General features: G+C 37.8%; 1 protein-coding gene across 1 annotated transcript in view; it reads left to right on the top strand.

The window, feature by feature from the left end:
• LOC134349900 (electrogenic sodium bicarbonate cotransporter 1-like) overlaps positions 1–15,756 on the top strand; it is a 109,038-nt gene that overhangs the window by 29,239 nt on the left and 64,043 nt on the right. Inside the window, exons 3-8 of the mRNA XM_063054863.1 lie at positions 807–959; positions 4,091–4,167; positions 9,339–9,496; positions 10,884–10,971; positions 11,983–12,137; positions 15,544–15,657. Of these exons, the coding sequence (XP_062910933.1) occupies positions 807–959; positions 4,091–4,167; positions 9,339–9,496; positions 10,884–10,971; positions 11,983–12,137; positions 15,544–15,657 (745 nt within the window). The remainder of the gene's footprint in view (positions 1–806; positions 960–4,090; positions 4,168–9,338; positions 9,497–10,883; positions 10,972–11,982; positions 12,138–15,543; positions 15,658–15,756) is intronic.

Genomic DNA, 15,756 nt, shown 5'->3' with positions numbered 1-15,756 from the left:
CACTATGGTAAAGGAGATAGAGTTGTGATCACTACCTCCAAAATGCTCTCCCACTGAGAGATCTGACACCTGACCATGTTCATTTCCCAATGCCAGATCAAGAACAGCTTCTTTTCTAGTTGACTTATCTACATATTGCATTAGGAAACCTTCCTGAACACACCTAACAAACTCCACCCCATCCAAACCCCTTGCTCTAAGGAGTTTCTAGTCAATATTAGGAAAGTTGAAATCATCTCCCACAACAACCCTATTATTATTGCACCATTCCAGAATCTGCCTCCCTGTCTACTCCTCGATGTCTCCGTTACTATTGGGGGGGTCTATAAAAACACCCAGTAGAGTTATTGCCCGCTTCCAGTTTCTGACTTCCACCCACACTGACTCAGTAGACATCCATGACTTCCTTCTTGTCTGCAATCATGGTACTATCACATACGATGCCCCCAACTCTTTTGCCTCCCTCCCTATCCTTTTTGAAAAACCTAACACCCAGCACACTCAGCAGCCATTCCTGCCCGAGACATTTTTTTCTGTCTGTTAGTCAAAACCTGCTTGTTTCCTTTTTCTACATTCTTTTTCACTCACTTCTGCTATGATGCCTCAAAACCAACACGTACTTACCAGGCTGACAAAATCACATTTTGAATCATCCTATTAGAATCTTGATCCATGATAAAGTATGTTCCTAATAAATGTATGCTTTCAAAACAATGAAAAAATAAGAGGTTTTGGTAATTGTTTGACATATTCATGAGTTTAAAGTTAATTATAAAATTTAACTGTCATATTTGTTTTGATTTCAGAGATCATTGTCAACAAAGAAATCATAAATGGCAATCTTAGAAGTGAACTCAAGGAAAAAGTCACATATATCCTTCTTAGGGGTCATAAGCACCACACAAAAAAGTCCAGAATACAGGTTATGGTTGATTTAGGGAGGAGAATTTCCTGTACAAGTAAGTTACTACTTTTAAGCAATTCTATCTATAATTTTCTCCTCTTTGTATCCAATTTCTGCAACTTGTTGTTTGCTGAAGTATGTGGTAGAATGACTTTCTCCCAGTTCTGTGTCAATGGTGTCTCTGGGAATTCTTGGTTAATAGAGAAGATTGAGATTGGATTTGTGCTCCAAATCATCTTTATTTTCATTTCCCAAAGATACTAATGAACTTTGGTGCATGATTTAATAGGTAAAGCCTGCTCTGGCGTGTTTTCCCAATGTGTCTGTGGGATTTGTCTTTGAAAATGAAACATTTTTTTCCCAGTTTACAGGGAGGTTCTCATGTGAGTTTGATACTTCTGTGATAATGTGACAAAAATCAAGAACCTGGAATGTTGGAAGTCAGAGAAAGGTGTTCTACAGGTCAACTAGTGAAATCATGGGCAGCAACACAGAAGGATATCAAATTCCCCATGTGCTTATTTTAGCTTTTTGAAAGAGAACATGCTAATAGAACAGTACAGTGCAGGATTAGAATCAGAACCTGGTTTAGTATCACCAGCATATTTTGTAAAATTTGTTAACTTTGCGGCAGCAGTACATGATAAGTATAGAAAAAGACTGAATTACAGTAAGGAGATATATGCATATTAAATAATTAAATTATAATAAATCGTGTAAACAGAGAAATGGTAAGTAGTGAGGTAGTGTCCATGGGTTCAATGTTCATTCAGAAATCAGATGGCAGAGGGGAAGAAGCTGTTCAGAAATCACTGAGTTTGTGTCTTCAGGCTTCTGTACCTCCTTACTGATGGTAACAATGAGAAGAGGGCACGTCCTGAGTGGTGGGGGTCCTTAGTGATGGAAGCTGCCTTTCTGCGGCACTGCTCCTTGAAGATGTCTTGGGTACTACAGAGGCTAGGACCCACCATGGAACTGACTAATTTTACAACTTTCTGTAGTTCACTTCATCCCATGATCACGCACTGAAAACAATGTTGATGGTCTTTTCCCACAGGTGCAGGCTGACCTGTTGAGCACTTCTGGCATTTTTTACTTTTACTTTAGATTTCTAGCTTCTGCAGTTTCTTTTGATTTCGTCCTGTGCTGCATGTGGATGAATATTCCATTCTTTATGTTCATGTCAGTGTCTTCATACAACAATCAACTTCAACTAGTTGTAAACTTCTATGCTCACTTTTAGGCTAACATAAATTACTTCTTTATGCACAAATGTGCATTTAGAGTTTGGACCTTAATATTATAAACCTCAACATGAAGCCCCCTGAGTACATCTTTCAGTTTTCAAAATTTCTCTCGTCTGTGCATTTAAAACATCATCTTAAAAGCAAATATAGTGTTGATTGCCTACCCAAACTCTACCAAACTTGGAGCAGAAGGTGCTTGTTGGGAAGGATAAAATGGCAGGTAGTTGCTCATTTTGCCACCTATGCTGAACACCTTTTATGTTCTTGTCAAAGGAACTGCAAATTCTGAGTGGTGTTCCTCCATTTCCAGCATTTATAAACTAGAGTTTCCTATAATTTAATAGGGTTTTATACCTTTAAAAGGAGGCTTTGAGGACAGTGTTGATGGATTTCTTTTCTCCTCCTGGTACCCTCTTGATGTGATACAGCTCAGAGTATCTATTTCAGAGGTCTGATGTCAAGAACATGAAGAATGTGACCTACCCGTTGCTATCTAAGAGTAATTGGAGCATTGATGGTTCTATTCAGGAAGCTACCAAAATTACAATGTCGGGACAGATTCTTAAACAGAATTATATAATTATTAATGGTCTTGCCAGACCTTTAGTTCTTGGTTCTGAATTTATAACTTTCTATAATCGCTAAAGGTGCTGTATAAAGTGACTTTGCATTGCTTTCGAAGTTGAAAGTACATTTATTATCAATGTTTGTAAATCACTAACAGCCTTGAGATTCATCTTCTTACAGGCAGCCATAAAACAAAGAAACAATAGAACTCACACAAAAAAACCCCACATCTCAAAGATAGTCATACATCCAATGTGCAAAAAAGAAAGAACAAATTGTGCAATCAATTTTAAAAAAAAAGCAAACAACCAATTAACAGAAGATGAACGGCTGAGTCCCTGAAAGTGAGTCCACAGCCACATAGCGAGTTCAGCACTGCAGCTGGTCCGGGAGTCCAGGAGCCCAATGGCTGCAGGCAACAGCTGTGAAGCAGGTTCTTTCTTCCCTTGTCAAGTGCCTTATCTTGTCTTATCTGCTAAAGTGGCATAAATACCTGTGTTTATATCAATTAGTAAGAATACTTGCTCATGCTCTCACATTACTTCATTTGGAGGGGGCATAGTTCCCCCACCTCCCTCAAATTCAATTATATTGGTTGTCTTGCTGAGCATTTCGATCATTTTTACAGAAAACTTAAAGGGCTCACACATGTTATCATAAATACAAAGTGACCCTTAGAGCGATGAACGATTTAGATACAATCTTGCATTGTTCCTGTTTCAACAGTTACAAGATTAGATTTGGCAATCAGTATACGGTAGCCTTTAATTCTCCGTGCTTGAGTTGAGACTTGGTTCCCAGTAACATTACTGTGATTAATAATTAATTTTAAGACCCATCCTACCACCAGGAGTTGCTTGACTCATTCAACAATTTTGTTACTTCAGCCTGCTCCAATTCTTTTCCATTCCCATTGTCAATGTAATGTATACTTCCCTGAGGTTTCCTAGTTTCAGCTAAAAATATGTCTGGTTTCTTCACCGATTGTGCACACAAACACAATATGTCCTGCAGTGATGTCACACTTCTTACACGTGTTACCCTATACTTACCTCTAAATGCTGTAAGACTGGAAAGTACCCGTCTTCCTTTGTGCCCTTCACCCTAGAAGTAACTTTTGTTGGTCTCCTCTGCCCCCATCTTTTTGTTATGTCTACGGTGACTAAAAATGAACCATTTTCTCAGTAAGATTGAGCTAGTGCAGCATAATATGCATGCATAATGACTGAAATTGCACACATTTTGACCAACTACATATTCCAACTTACACAAAAGCTGTTTAATTTTGGTCTGCAAATGACATCAGAATATTTTCAGTGTGGATAAACAAATGAAAAATCAACCTGAGCAGAGGATTTACTTTCCTTTTTAGGTAAATCTGCTCCCATGAATTATAACAGAACTACAGATATTTCTAATGAAATCTCGGAGAAACCACTCCAGGAACAGGTAAGGATAGGATAATATTTCAAAATACAACACATCACATTTCCTTATAAGCTTTTGCTTTTACAAAACAAATGTCAATTTGAGGGTATTTTGGAGTTTTTTAAATAAGCAAATCAACATAATCGGTATATGAATTGTTTTTGTTTCTTTTAAGCTTAACACACCATTCATATAATTTATGTATACATTTGTGATACGTGACTTGTCATATGCAGATGACTGATGAGAAAGAATTGCAAGAAATATATTGGGCTCAAAATTCGATTTTGAATAGCCCAATATTTTTGGTACTCACTTGAATTTGATCAAAACTCAATTGATAAATGAATGAGTCTGACTTCTTACATTAGTAGCCCACTTCTAGATTTTTGTTCTGGATCTCCTGTGAATATGATGTGCATGAGTATGACGTTAATTCAGTAGGGAAAATAATGCCAAACACCTAATACCTGTTTAGAAATCTCCAGTACAAAACTTTAATGTGCAACTGCGACACATGGAGTTTAGAGTCCTCTGGCATGCAAAGAATTGAGGCTTAATTTGGAGTTATTTTAAGGGGATTGATCTAACTGAGGCTGCTTCAAAGATGTTTGTGGCTTCTTCTAGATAGTTTTTCTTTCGGTGTTCTTCCTTAGTGATCAATGCTATCTTCCCTCTTGCTGCTAATATCGTTAGGGTACCCCTCCCAGGGCAAATCCTGTATCTTGATCTCCCTACCTGACTATCGCTCCTTGTCTTAAACTGAAATTCCAAGAGCATATCTTTCCCCTTATTTTACCTACTGAATTAATATCATACTCATACATATCATGTTCACAGGACACCCAGAACAAAAATCTGGAAGTGGGCTACTAATGTAAGAATTCAGACACATTCTGACAGATCATACTGTCTCTCTCTTAACACCACAACCCCATAATTATTCTTTACCTCTTAGCTCTCATTTTTACTGTAATTGTCCATCTCTCTCCAGTGATAGACTACCTCTCTCTCCGATTTTCTCTCCCTCATCCATGATCTTTTCCCCCACACAGGGTCTCTCTCCCCACCACTGTGGCCCTCCTCTCCAATCATCCTCAATCCCTTGCACAATTGATTCCCTCCATGAGGTTGAGTCTGCACAATGGAAGGTGTACATGGATGATGGGCTTTTTTCGTGTGTGTCAGGGGCTTACTCAGCTTGCTTTCTTGTCCATGATGCTCTGGGCTTCACATGCAGTAGCTTTTCATAGCCTGTTGGCCTTATGTCAAACAATATAGGGTCCAAACACTTTTAAGGCACAATTTCTAACCCATAAAAGCTGTATAATGGTCATTTGGTGCAACTAAATCTCTTTGATCTTTACTTTTAACCATAAATTGATCATAATTGTCCAGTTGGCTGCCATGACCCTTGTCATGCTTTCCTTCATCTCCCTGACCAATTTAGTCGTGAATGCTGATGTGGTTTCCACCTCAGCCTCTAATGAAAAGCAAGTGACAGGAAAACAGGGTTTTTTAATGTTCCATGAATTTCATTGTCAGTAAATCTAATTAGACAATAGACAATAGACAATAGGTGCAGAAGTAGACCATTCAGCCCCTCGAGCCTGCACCGCCATTCTGAGATCATGGCTGATCATCTACTATCAATACCCGGTTCCCGCCTTGTCCCCATAACCCTTGATTCCCCTATCCATAAGATACCTATCTAGCTCCTTCTTGAAAGCATTCACAGAATTGGCCTCCGCTGCCTTCTGAGGCAGCGCGTTCCACACCTCCACAACTCTCTGGGAGAAGAAGTTCCTCCTCAACTCTGTCCTAAATGACCTACCCCTTATTCTTAAACCATGCCCTCTGGTACTGGACTCTCCCAGCATCTGGATCATATTTCCTGCCTCTATCTTGTCCAATCCCTTAATAATCTTATATGTCTCAATCAGATCCCCCCTCAATCTCTTTAATTCCAGCGTGTACAAGCCCAGTCTCTCTAACCTCTCTGCGTAAGACAGTCCGGACACCCCAGGAATTAACCTACTGAACCTACGCTGCACCTCCTCCACAGCCAGGATGTCCTTCCTTAACCCTGGAGACCAAAACTGCACACAATACTCCAGGTGTGGTCTCACCAGGGCCCTGTACAAATGCAAAAGGATTTCCTTGCTCTTGTACTCAATTCCCTTTGTAATAAAGGCCAACATTCCAGTAGCCTTCTTCACTGCCTGCTGCACTTGCTCATTCACCTTCAGAGACTGATGAACAAGTACTCCTAGATCTCTTTGTATTTCTCCCTTACCTAACTCCACACCGTTCAGATAATAATCTGCCTTCCTGTTCTTGCTCCCAAAGTGAATAACCTCACACTTATTCACATTAAATGCCATCTGCCAAGTTTCTGCCCACTCACCCAGCCTATCCAAGTCACCTTGAATTCTCCTAACATCCTCATCACATGTCATACTGCCACCTAGCTTAGTATCATCAGCAAACTTGCTGATGTTATTCACAATGCCTTCCTCTAAATCATTGACGTAAATCATAAACAGCTGTGGTCCCAATACCGAGCCCTGTGGCACCCCACTAGCCACCACCTGCCATTCCGAGAAACACCCATTCACTGCTACACTTTGCTTTCTATCTGCCAACCAGTTTTCTATCTATGTCAATATCCTCCCCCCAATGCCATGAGCTCTGATTTTACCCACCAATCTCCTATGTGGTACCTTATCAAATGCCTTCTGAAAGTCAAGGTACACCACATCCACTGGATCTCCTGTGTCTATCTTCCTGGTTACATCCTCGAAAAACTCCAATAGATTAGTCAAACATGATTTACCCTTGGTAAATCCATGCTGGCTCGGCCCAATCTTATCACTGCTATCAAGATATGCCGCTATTTCATCTTTAATAATGGACTCTAGCATCTTCCCCACTACTGATGTTAGGCTAACAGGGCAATAGTTCTCTGTTTTCTCCCTCCCTCCTTTCTTAAAAAGTGGGATAACATTAGCCATTCGCCAATCCTCAGGAACTGATACTGAATCTAAGGAACATTGGAAAATGATCACCAATGCATCCGCAATTTCCAGAGCCACCTTCTTTAGTACCCTAGGATGCAGACCATCTGGACCTGGGGATTTGTTAGCCTTCAGTCCCATCAGTCTACTCATCACCGTTTCCTTCCTAATGTCAATCTGTTTCAGTTCCTCTGTTACCCTATGTCCTTGGCCCATCCATACATCTGGGAGATTGCTTGTGTCTTCCGTAGTGAAGACAGATCCAAAGTACTTATTAAATTCGTCTGCCATTTCTCTGTTTCCCATAACAATTTCTCCCAATTCATTCTTCAAGGGCCCAACATTGTTCTTAACTATCTTCCTTCTCTTCACATACCTAAAAAAACTTTTGCTATCCTCCTTTATATTCCCAGCTAGCTTGCGTTCATACCTCATTTTTTCTCCCCGTATTGCCTTTTTAGTTAAGTTCTGTCTCTCCTTAAAAATTTCCCAATCATCCGTCTTCCCACTCACCTTAGCTCTGTTATACTTCTTTTTTAATGCTATGCTATCTCTGACTTCCTTTGTCAACCACTGTGGCCACTTTCCCCCCTTTGAATCCTTCCTTCTCCGGGGGTTGAACTGATTTTGCATGTGCATTATTCCCAAGAATACCTGCCATTGCTGTTTCACTGTCTTTTCTGCTAGGATATCCGACCAGTCAACTTTGGCCAGCTCCTCCCTCACGGCTCCATAGTCTCCTTTGTTCAACTGCAATACTGACACTTCTGATCTGCCCTTATCCCTCTCAACTTGCAGATAAAAACTTATCATATTATGGTCACTACCTCCTAATGGCTCCTTTACTTCAAGATCACTTATCAAATCCTGTTCATTACACAACACTAAATCCAGAATAGCCTTATCCCTGGTTGGCTCTTGTACAAGCTGCTCCAAAAATGCATCCCGTAGGCACTCTACAAACTCCCTATCCTGGGGTCCAGTACCAACCTGATTTTCCCAGTTCACCTGCATGTTGAAATCCCCCATAACTACTGTGACGTTTCCTTTGCCACATGCCATTGTTAACTCCCTATTCAACTTGCACCCAATATCCATGCTACTGTTTGGGCCCTGTAGATAACACCTATTAGGGTCTTTTTGCCCTTATTAAACAAAAGTTAGAATTGCAGGCCTTTTTGATCATTTTGACAGTATTAGCAGTGCTCCCATATTCATGCTGTAGTGGCAATGATTTGTACAATCAATTACTCTCCCATAAAAATATTTTGTTAATCTGTGAACTGAGATGTATTGTAAGCCCGATTCATACCATTGAGCACTTGTTTCTGTGTGCACCACACCTTTGCAATTAGGCTTGAAAACATTTGTATGTTTATTGTCTAGCTCAGGATTACTCTTCCAGGAGTAATATCTCACTTGGGATTGTTGTCTTGTGATCATTGTTGATACACTCCACAATTTCCATTTCAGTTCCGTACCCTCTGGCAAATTCACAAAGAGCCTAAGGCTTCCTTCAGTATTGTAAATTTTCGGTAATATTAATTTTAAAAATTCTATTGCAACTCCAACTTGAAAATTTCTCTCCTTGATCTTCAGTGATTCCCTCCCCCATTCCCACCTCCATAATGTCCATCTCACCTTAATAACCCTGATCCGAAGAGCCTGCACATGCTCTCCCCATCTTTCACTCCCTGGCCTCGGTCTGTGCGCCACATTTTCCCAGCAGGCAAAGGAGATCCTGTCAGTCAATCTCAGCATCAAGTGACAATCCAACTAAACAAAAAAAAACTTCCAATTGTAATATCAGTTGAACCTGCAGGCAATATAATAATTTCCCACCTGGAAATCTTTTTCCATCAACCTCATTCCTAATTCTTATTATGACCTGTAACTATGGCTTTTGCATTAAGCAGATATACCCAGGATCTCTCTTTGCTGAAATGTTTGTTTAAAAAATAATTGAAGTCTTTTGCAAGGGTATTCAGTTCTGTTCATTGTTAGACGTGCAACATTAGTTCGATTGTTTTTTAATGTTTGGTTGCTGAAAAGAAAATAACGTTATTGTTTTGGTCTATGTTGAATTCATACAAAAGAATATGAATTCTCTTATAATTTTACTTAAGTTATTTCATACATCTATATCTCACAATCAAAAATCTCTGATTTACGTAGCTGGAAAATAAGTTCAAAAAGCACATCCCGGAGGGTGCTGAAGCCATTAATGTGCTTGTAGGTGAAGTAGACTTTCTGGATAAGCCATTTGTTGCCTTTGTTCGACTAAAACAGGCAGTGATCCTTGGGGCTCTTACAGAAGTGCCTCTGCCAACCAGGTAAGTATATTGCATCACATACATTTGTGTAGAATTAGCTTCGCATATTGCAAATGTTATTCATATCACTGATTACATCAGCCTGTCCCTAGTGGCTTACTTCAAGATATTTTTTGATAGATCTTTTCCTTATTTTTCCAATGGTATTTTCAAGGCCAAGCAGGGACAGTTGGGAAAATCGCTATCGTTCATCTGATTCGTTTTCTAATCAGTGTACTAGAAATGCCCGTCTTTCAACAGCAAGCTACTAGATAGACATCAGAAATGATAATCCCTTTTATTTCTTCTTCTTTTGAACAGGGAGAGTGGGATTAATTTTAGTCCCTCCCTAAAGATCCAGCTCAAATCCTTTTTATACCGTATGACTCATTACTTATGACCCACAGCAGCTGGTGCTTTCTGTTCCAGCAGATTGACTAAGTGTGTGACATTTTGACTCCCATTACCCAACAATGTATTTTATGTTGTAAACTAAACACTACTTCACGTGTTGCACTGCAAGTGTCTGCCCTCTTTAAATGGAAATTGTATCTCAATTTTAACAATTGTGACATTTGCTTTTTGTTGTTCTCTTAGATAGCTCTTTGCACTCATATATTGAATGTAGTATTCATTAAAACATTGTTATTTTAGTAAAATTAGCTTGTCCTAGTAAACTGTAAGAACATGAATTCTATTTAAGCAAAATTCAACATGGAATTTTCACATTTTTCAATATGTAAATATGTGCAAAATATTGAAAGCCAAAGTTTTATGGGCATCACTTTCTCTGCCAAGTTTTATGATTTAATTTTGCATAGTAAAACTAATGTTTGTATAGCATCAGCCAATAGCTTGCCAGGGAGAAGTAATGAGTCATGACTCCCTTTATCAGAGCAGAGTTTGTTTTTTTTCAATTTTTTAGAATTATTTTCTAAATCTCCAGCACAGACACACCTTTCTGTGCTATTTGTCTTTGATTAATACATTAAGTACTGAGGTATCTTGTAAATTATTTTGGGTAGATTCAATTTTCAGTTGAGTAAATAATGATAAATTATGCGAGGCAAACTGTAGTAATGTATTTTCAAAACTATTATTGTTGCTGGTTATATTTAAGGTGACACTGAACAAAATTCTTTAAAATGCAGAATTAAGTCTGCAACAAATTAGTTCATATTTTGCTTCAATAAAATTATTGTTCACCACAATTGTTTCCATGTTTTTTTCTCTTGCGCATCGAGTGTTGGTCTTTTATTTTTATTTGTATTCTTTTTTTTTAATTGGGTTCTTTCAGGTTTCTTGCTTTGTGTTTACCTGTGAGCAAGTAAATCTCAAGTTTGTATCACTTATACATTCTCTGATTATAAATATACTTTAATCTTGAATATTTCTCTTTCTATTTCAGATTTCTCTTCATTCTTCTGGGGCCAATAGCAAAGGCAATGATTTATCATCATATTGGGAGAGCTGTTGGAATTTTACTTACAGATGAGGCAAGCTAGAGTACATAATAAATATAAAGATTTTGGTTTAACCCAATAACTGGGTTTTAACACAATAATATGTTTACTGTACAAGTTATAACTCATGGACTTTGTGATAGTATTTGTGATATAAAATTAGCATTTGGGTCTCTTTTATGTAAGACAATGGGTAATCACATGATGGTGCAGCAGATAGTTCTACTGCCTCTCAGCTCTAGGACACATTTGATTTTGTCCTTGTGTCCTGTCTGTGTGGAGTTTGCATATTTTCTTCAATGTTCAAAGAACCATGAGATTTAAGGATTGAACAAAGATTTAAGAGGGCACGGAAAAGGATTGTGTTTGGGAATTAATATCAAACCAGATGTAAAAAGTATAATCAAAGGAAATAATTACTTAATTAAGAGAGAACAGAAGAGACAGAAAGGATACATGGGAAAAATAAACAATTTTGTAAAGTCCTTTGATGTACTGTATTTTAGCAGCTATAAGAATAAAAACTGTAGTTTAACATTTAAGTCAGTTATTACAGGAATTTTAATATTTTCATTCAGATGGTATTTAATGCTGTTAATTAGCAACCCTTACTTACTGTGGTGAATTTAACAGACTATTTTATAGAAATGCAGCAGGTTCATGGAACTCACCAAAAAGTTTGATTTACTCTCTGCATGAGGGTCACTATAGAATATCACAATTCTTTCAGCAACTCATACCAATCTACAGCTCAAAATTACAACTGCTGGATGACTTACATCCACTTCATGGTGCAGAAATTTTTACAACTATATTTGTAGCAGATTCTGGGCCGTTATTTTCCTATTTAGTAAGTTTACTCTGGAAAAAAAAATTTGCATGAGCAGCATAAACATTTCTTAATTTTATGTTAAAATATCCTTGATACTAAGTCCCCACAAAATAATTTGAAAGATGTGTTATTGGTAATTATTTTTAAAGAAATATTTGTAGATACTTCGTTAACTAATTGTCAGATGAAGTAATAAATAATTTACTTTGCAGTTATTCCATATTGTGGCATTCAAAGCAAAAGCAAGAGAAGACCTTCTAGTTGGATTTGATGATTTCCTTGATGAGGTAACTGTGCTTCCTCCCGGGAGGCTGGATCCCACTTTACGGATAGAACCACCGAAGCTACTTCCGTCAGTACACAAGAGGTAAACGCTGTACAAATTGATGAGACTTATTTTTGTTCTTTTGTACATCCGTTTGACTGCTCTTCAACATGAAGGCTGGGAGATTCAGCTCCCAGTGCTGCCGCCTAATGGACAGTTGGATTGGTGGCAGTAAGAGATTCTAGCAACCTTCCAACTTGAAATTGGTAAGTATGGGTAGGTAGGTACAGCAGGCAGATGTGATGCTCTGTCCCATCTTTACTTATCAAATTCAAAATACTTGTAGACCTAAAAACAGATCAGTAAAGAATTGAAAACCTTCCTCCACTGAATACTTGTAGACCTAAAAACAGATCAGTAATGAATTGAAAACCTTCCTCCACTGAATAAGGTTCTTGCTGCTTGAGCAGACTAGGTCACCTTGAAGATGAGGGCAGTGCTTTCATCCAGAAGGTTCATCTGGAGCCAAATGGTAAGAATTCCAGTCACCAAAAATAAAAACAATTTCATGAATCAGGCATATTGTTCAATCATCAACACTTTTTTCTAGCAAGCTCTAACAGTGGGTTCTAAAGTGTGATTCAGAAGTAGAACCCAATTCCAATCTTCTCTTACCTCTTATCTTCTCTTAACTACCACGCATTTAACTCAATATAAACAGATATTGCTACTAAGCCCACACTTAGTGTATCAATGAGGTTCTAATACCTAGTCTCCCTTCTTAAGGTTTAAAATGACTGATATCATATCTTATATTAACATTTTCTGTTTTCTCAATATTAACGGCAATGGTTTAGTTACTGGATCAGAAGCTAAAGCTCCAGACTATTAATCCAAAGATGTATGTTTAAATTCCATTGAAACAAAAGAGGAATTAAAATTCATCAAATATAGTAGCTCTACCTTTTTAGAACATCATCTTATTGATGATAATTATGAAACTACTGGACTGAAATTTTTTTAAGAACTGTTGTGTTTACTGAAACCTTTGCTCTTTGCTATTCTTACCTGGTCAAGCCGATATGTAACTCTGAGCTTATGGTAGTGTGGAAGGCAAAAGCAATGTTAGCATTCATATAAAGAGGACTAGAATATAACAGCAAAGATGTAATACTGAAGCTTTATAAGGTACTGGTGAGGCCTCGCTTGGAGTATTGTGAGCAGATTTGGGCCCCATATCTAGCAAAGGATGTGCTGACATTGGAGAGGGTTCAAAGGAGGTTCATGAAAAGAATTCCAGGAATGAAAGGGTAATGGTATGAGGAGGGTTTGATGGCTTTGGGCTTGCACTTGCTGGAATTTAGAAGCATGAGGAGGGGATCTCATTTAAACCTGTCAAGTGTTGAAAGGTAGATAGAGTGGATGTGGAGAGGATGTTTCCTATAGTGGGGGAGTCTAGCACAACTTTAGAATAGAGGGAAGTCCATTTAGAACGGAGATGAGGGGAAATTTTTTAGCCAGAGGGTAGTGAATCTGTGGAATTTGTTGCCATAGATGGCTATGGAGGCCAGGTCACTGGGTGTATTTAAGACCTAATTTGATAGGTTCTTGATTAGCCAGGGTGTGAAATGTTACGGGGAGAAGGCAGGAGAATGGGGTTGAGGGGGAAATGGATCAACCATGATGAAATGGCGGAGCAGACTCGATGGGCCAAATGGGCTACTTCTATTCCTATATCTTATGGTCTTACCAATGTGATTGTGTTCTAATTGCCTCCTCAGTTCAAGGGGAATTAGTATAAATGCAGACATTGCCAATGATGTTCCCATGCCATGAGAATAAAATGTTTCTGCAGTATCTATTACAGCACATGATCCTGACACAGGGGATCAGCTCAGTCATTCTCTCCACATTGGAATGTATCTCTCACCTTCTGACAATCAGAATCAGAGGCATATCCCTCTGCAAAAATTACAGCATGTCACTTAACTGCTATGAGTTATGATTTAATTGTTATGGCTCTATAACTTCTGTTGGATTTATTAATTGGCCTGAATCGATTGGACACATTGTCTTTTGAGTCCACCAATATTCCTGGGTCTCTATCTCGTTCATCCTTATAATACTTAAATGGCATTCAAGGAGTACACACATTAGTTATTTTCTTCATTTTATGTGTGTTACCATGCCCTGAAGCAACCCATTTCTGTTGTTTTTTCTCCCCTCCACCTGTGATTCACTTGCCAGTCTTCCAACTCCAATCCCTGCTCCCCGCCCCTACCTAGCAATACCTGCCCTCCCTCCTCAGTCTATCAATTGCCTCATAATCCTTTCATGCCATTCCCATTCTCCTTACTCTGTCCTGATGCAGGGTTTCGGCCAGAAATATTGACAATTTTTTACCTCCCATCAATGCTGCTCAATCCAACAAGGTCATCCAGCAGATTGTGTGTTAACACATTTAGTACTTTTCGCTACGTGAACATAGAATTACGTGGTGAAATCTTTTCTAAGCTTTAACTAATGTTTATCCATTCTTAGGGTTTTTGGTTCTTCACAAATTTGAATTTGATTAGAAAATATTATTGATATATATATAAAATTTAGTATACTATTATGTTATCTTGGTTTCTTATGTTTAAATTACATTGTTTGTAGTATTCTTTTTTGGTATTGATACCTTCTGTAATTTTATTATATTTTAACATTGTATTAATGTTTATATGGCTTACCTTTTTGTATACTTATTCAATAAAAAGATTTAAAAAGAAAGAAAGATTAGAAAATATTTTGCTAATCAAGGTACCATATGTAATTTGTATTTAATATTTCAGTAATATTCGAGTAATATTGTAAATATTTTGCTTGATTCTTGTTTGTTTACATAATTCAATACTGGTTATATGTAAAGATATGTGAATGACATACATCATCATGGCACGTCATATTTGAGCGTCACACTAAAAGAATAACTAGGTACACAAGCATCCCAGGGCCCCTGTGTTTTTACTTCAATTAGTTTCTGGAGTTGTAAAACGTAACACCATAGGGTTGGTCATTGTCCAAATTTCATGTCACTTCCTCAAAGACAAAAAGTTGTTGAAGCAGCATTCTCTCTTTCTTGACCAAATTGTACTTAATTAAACACAGGTAAATAGACCACCACAGAAAAGGCATTGGAAGGTCTTATACAAGCATAACAATTTTATTTTATTAGTCTACCAGCTAATTTCCTTTAATTATTCCTCAATTTCATTATTTTAATCACAATGCAAAATATTAATGATTTTATTAAAATTGAAAAGAGGTTATGTGTCTGATTTGCCACTGCTTTTGAATCTATTTCTAGATATGACTCCTGAGTGTTTAATGACAATTATTATTCACGATTTGTAAATTTACTTGCTATTTTTTCCGACTCTCTAGTATAAATGACATCTGAGTCTATTTGTTTTGAAATGCATCGCAGTTAAGTCCCTCTTTGTTATTCTTAACATTTATCTTGCAGAAAATCTGCATATTCCCGTAGTTCTAAATCTTGCATTCACAAAGGAGGTCGTATTCATGAAGAGAGGTATGGGAGTACTCTGCATGTTGCTGAAGATTTGAAGAAAACAGGAAAGTGAGTATATAATACATAGGTTTCTTCAGATTTATTTCCAAGACATAATATATTTGAGCTGAGTACTCAGCACAGATCTGTATTTGAACCTTAGCTTCT

The sequence above is a fragment of the Mobula hypostoma genome, chromosome 7 (assembly GCF_963921235.1).
Source record: "Mobula hypostoma chromosome 7, sMobHyp1.1, whole genome shotgun sequence".
In the NCBI taxonomy this organism is placed as follows: domain Eukaryota; kingdom Metazoa; phylum Chordata; class Chondrichthyes; order Myliobatiformes; family Myliobatidae; genus Mobula; species Mobula hypostoma.
Note: the sequence above shows the minus strand (reverse complement) of the source record. Positions and strands in the feature narration are given on the sequence as shown.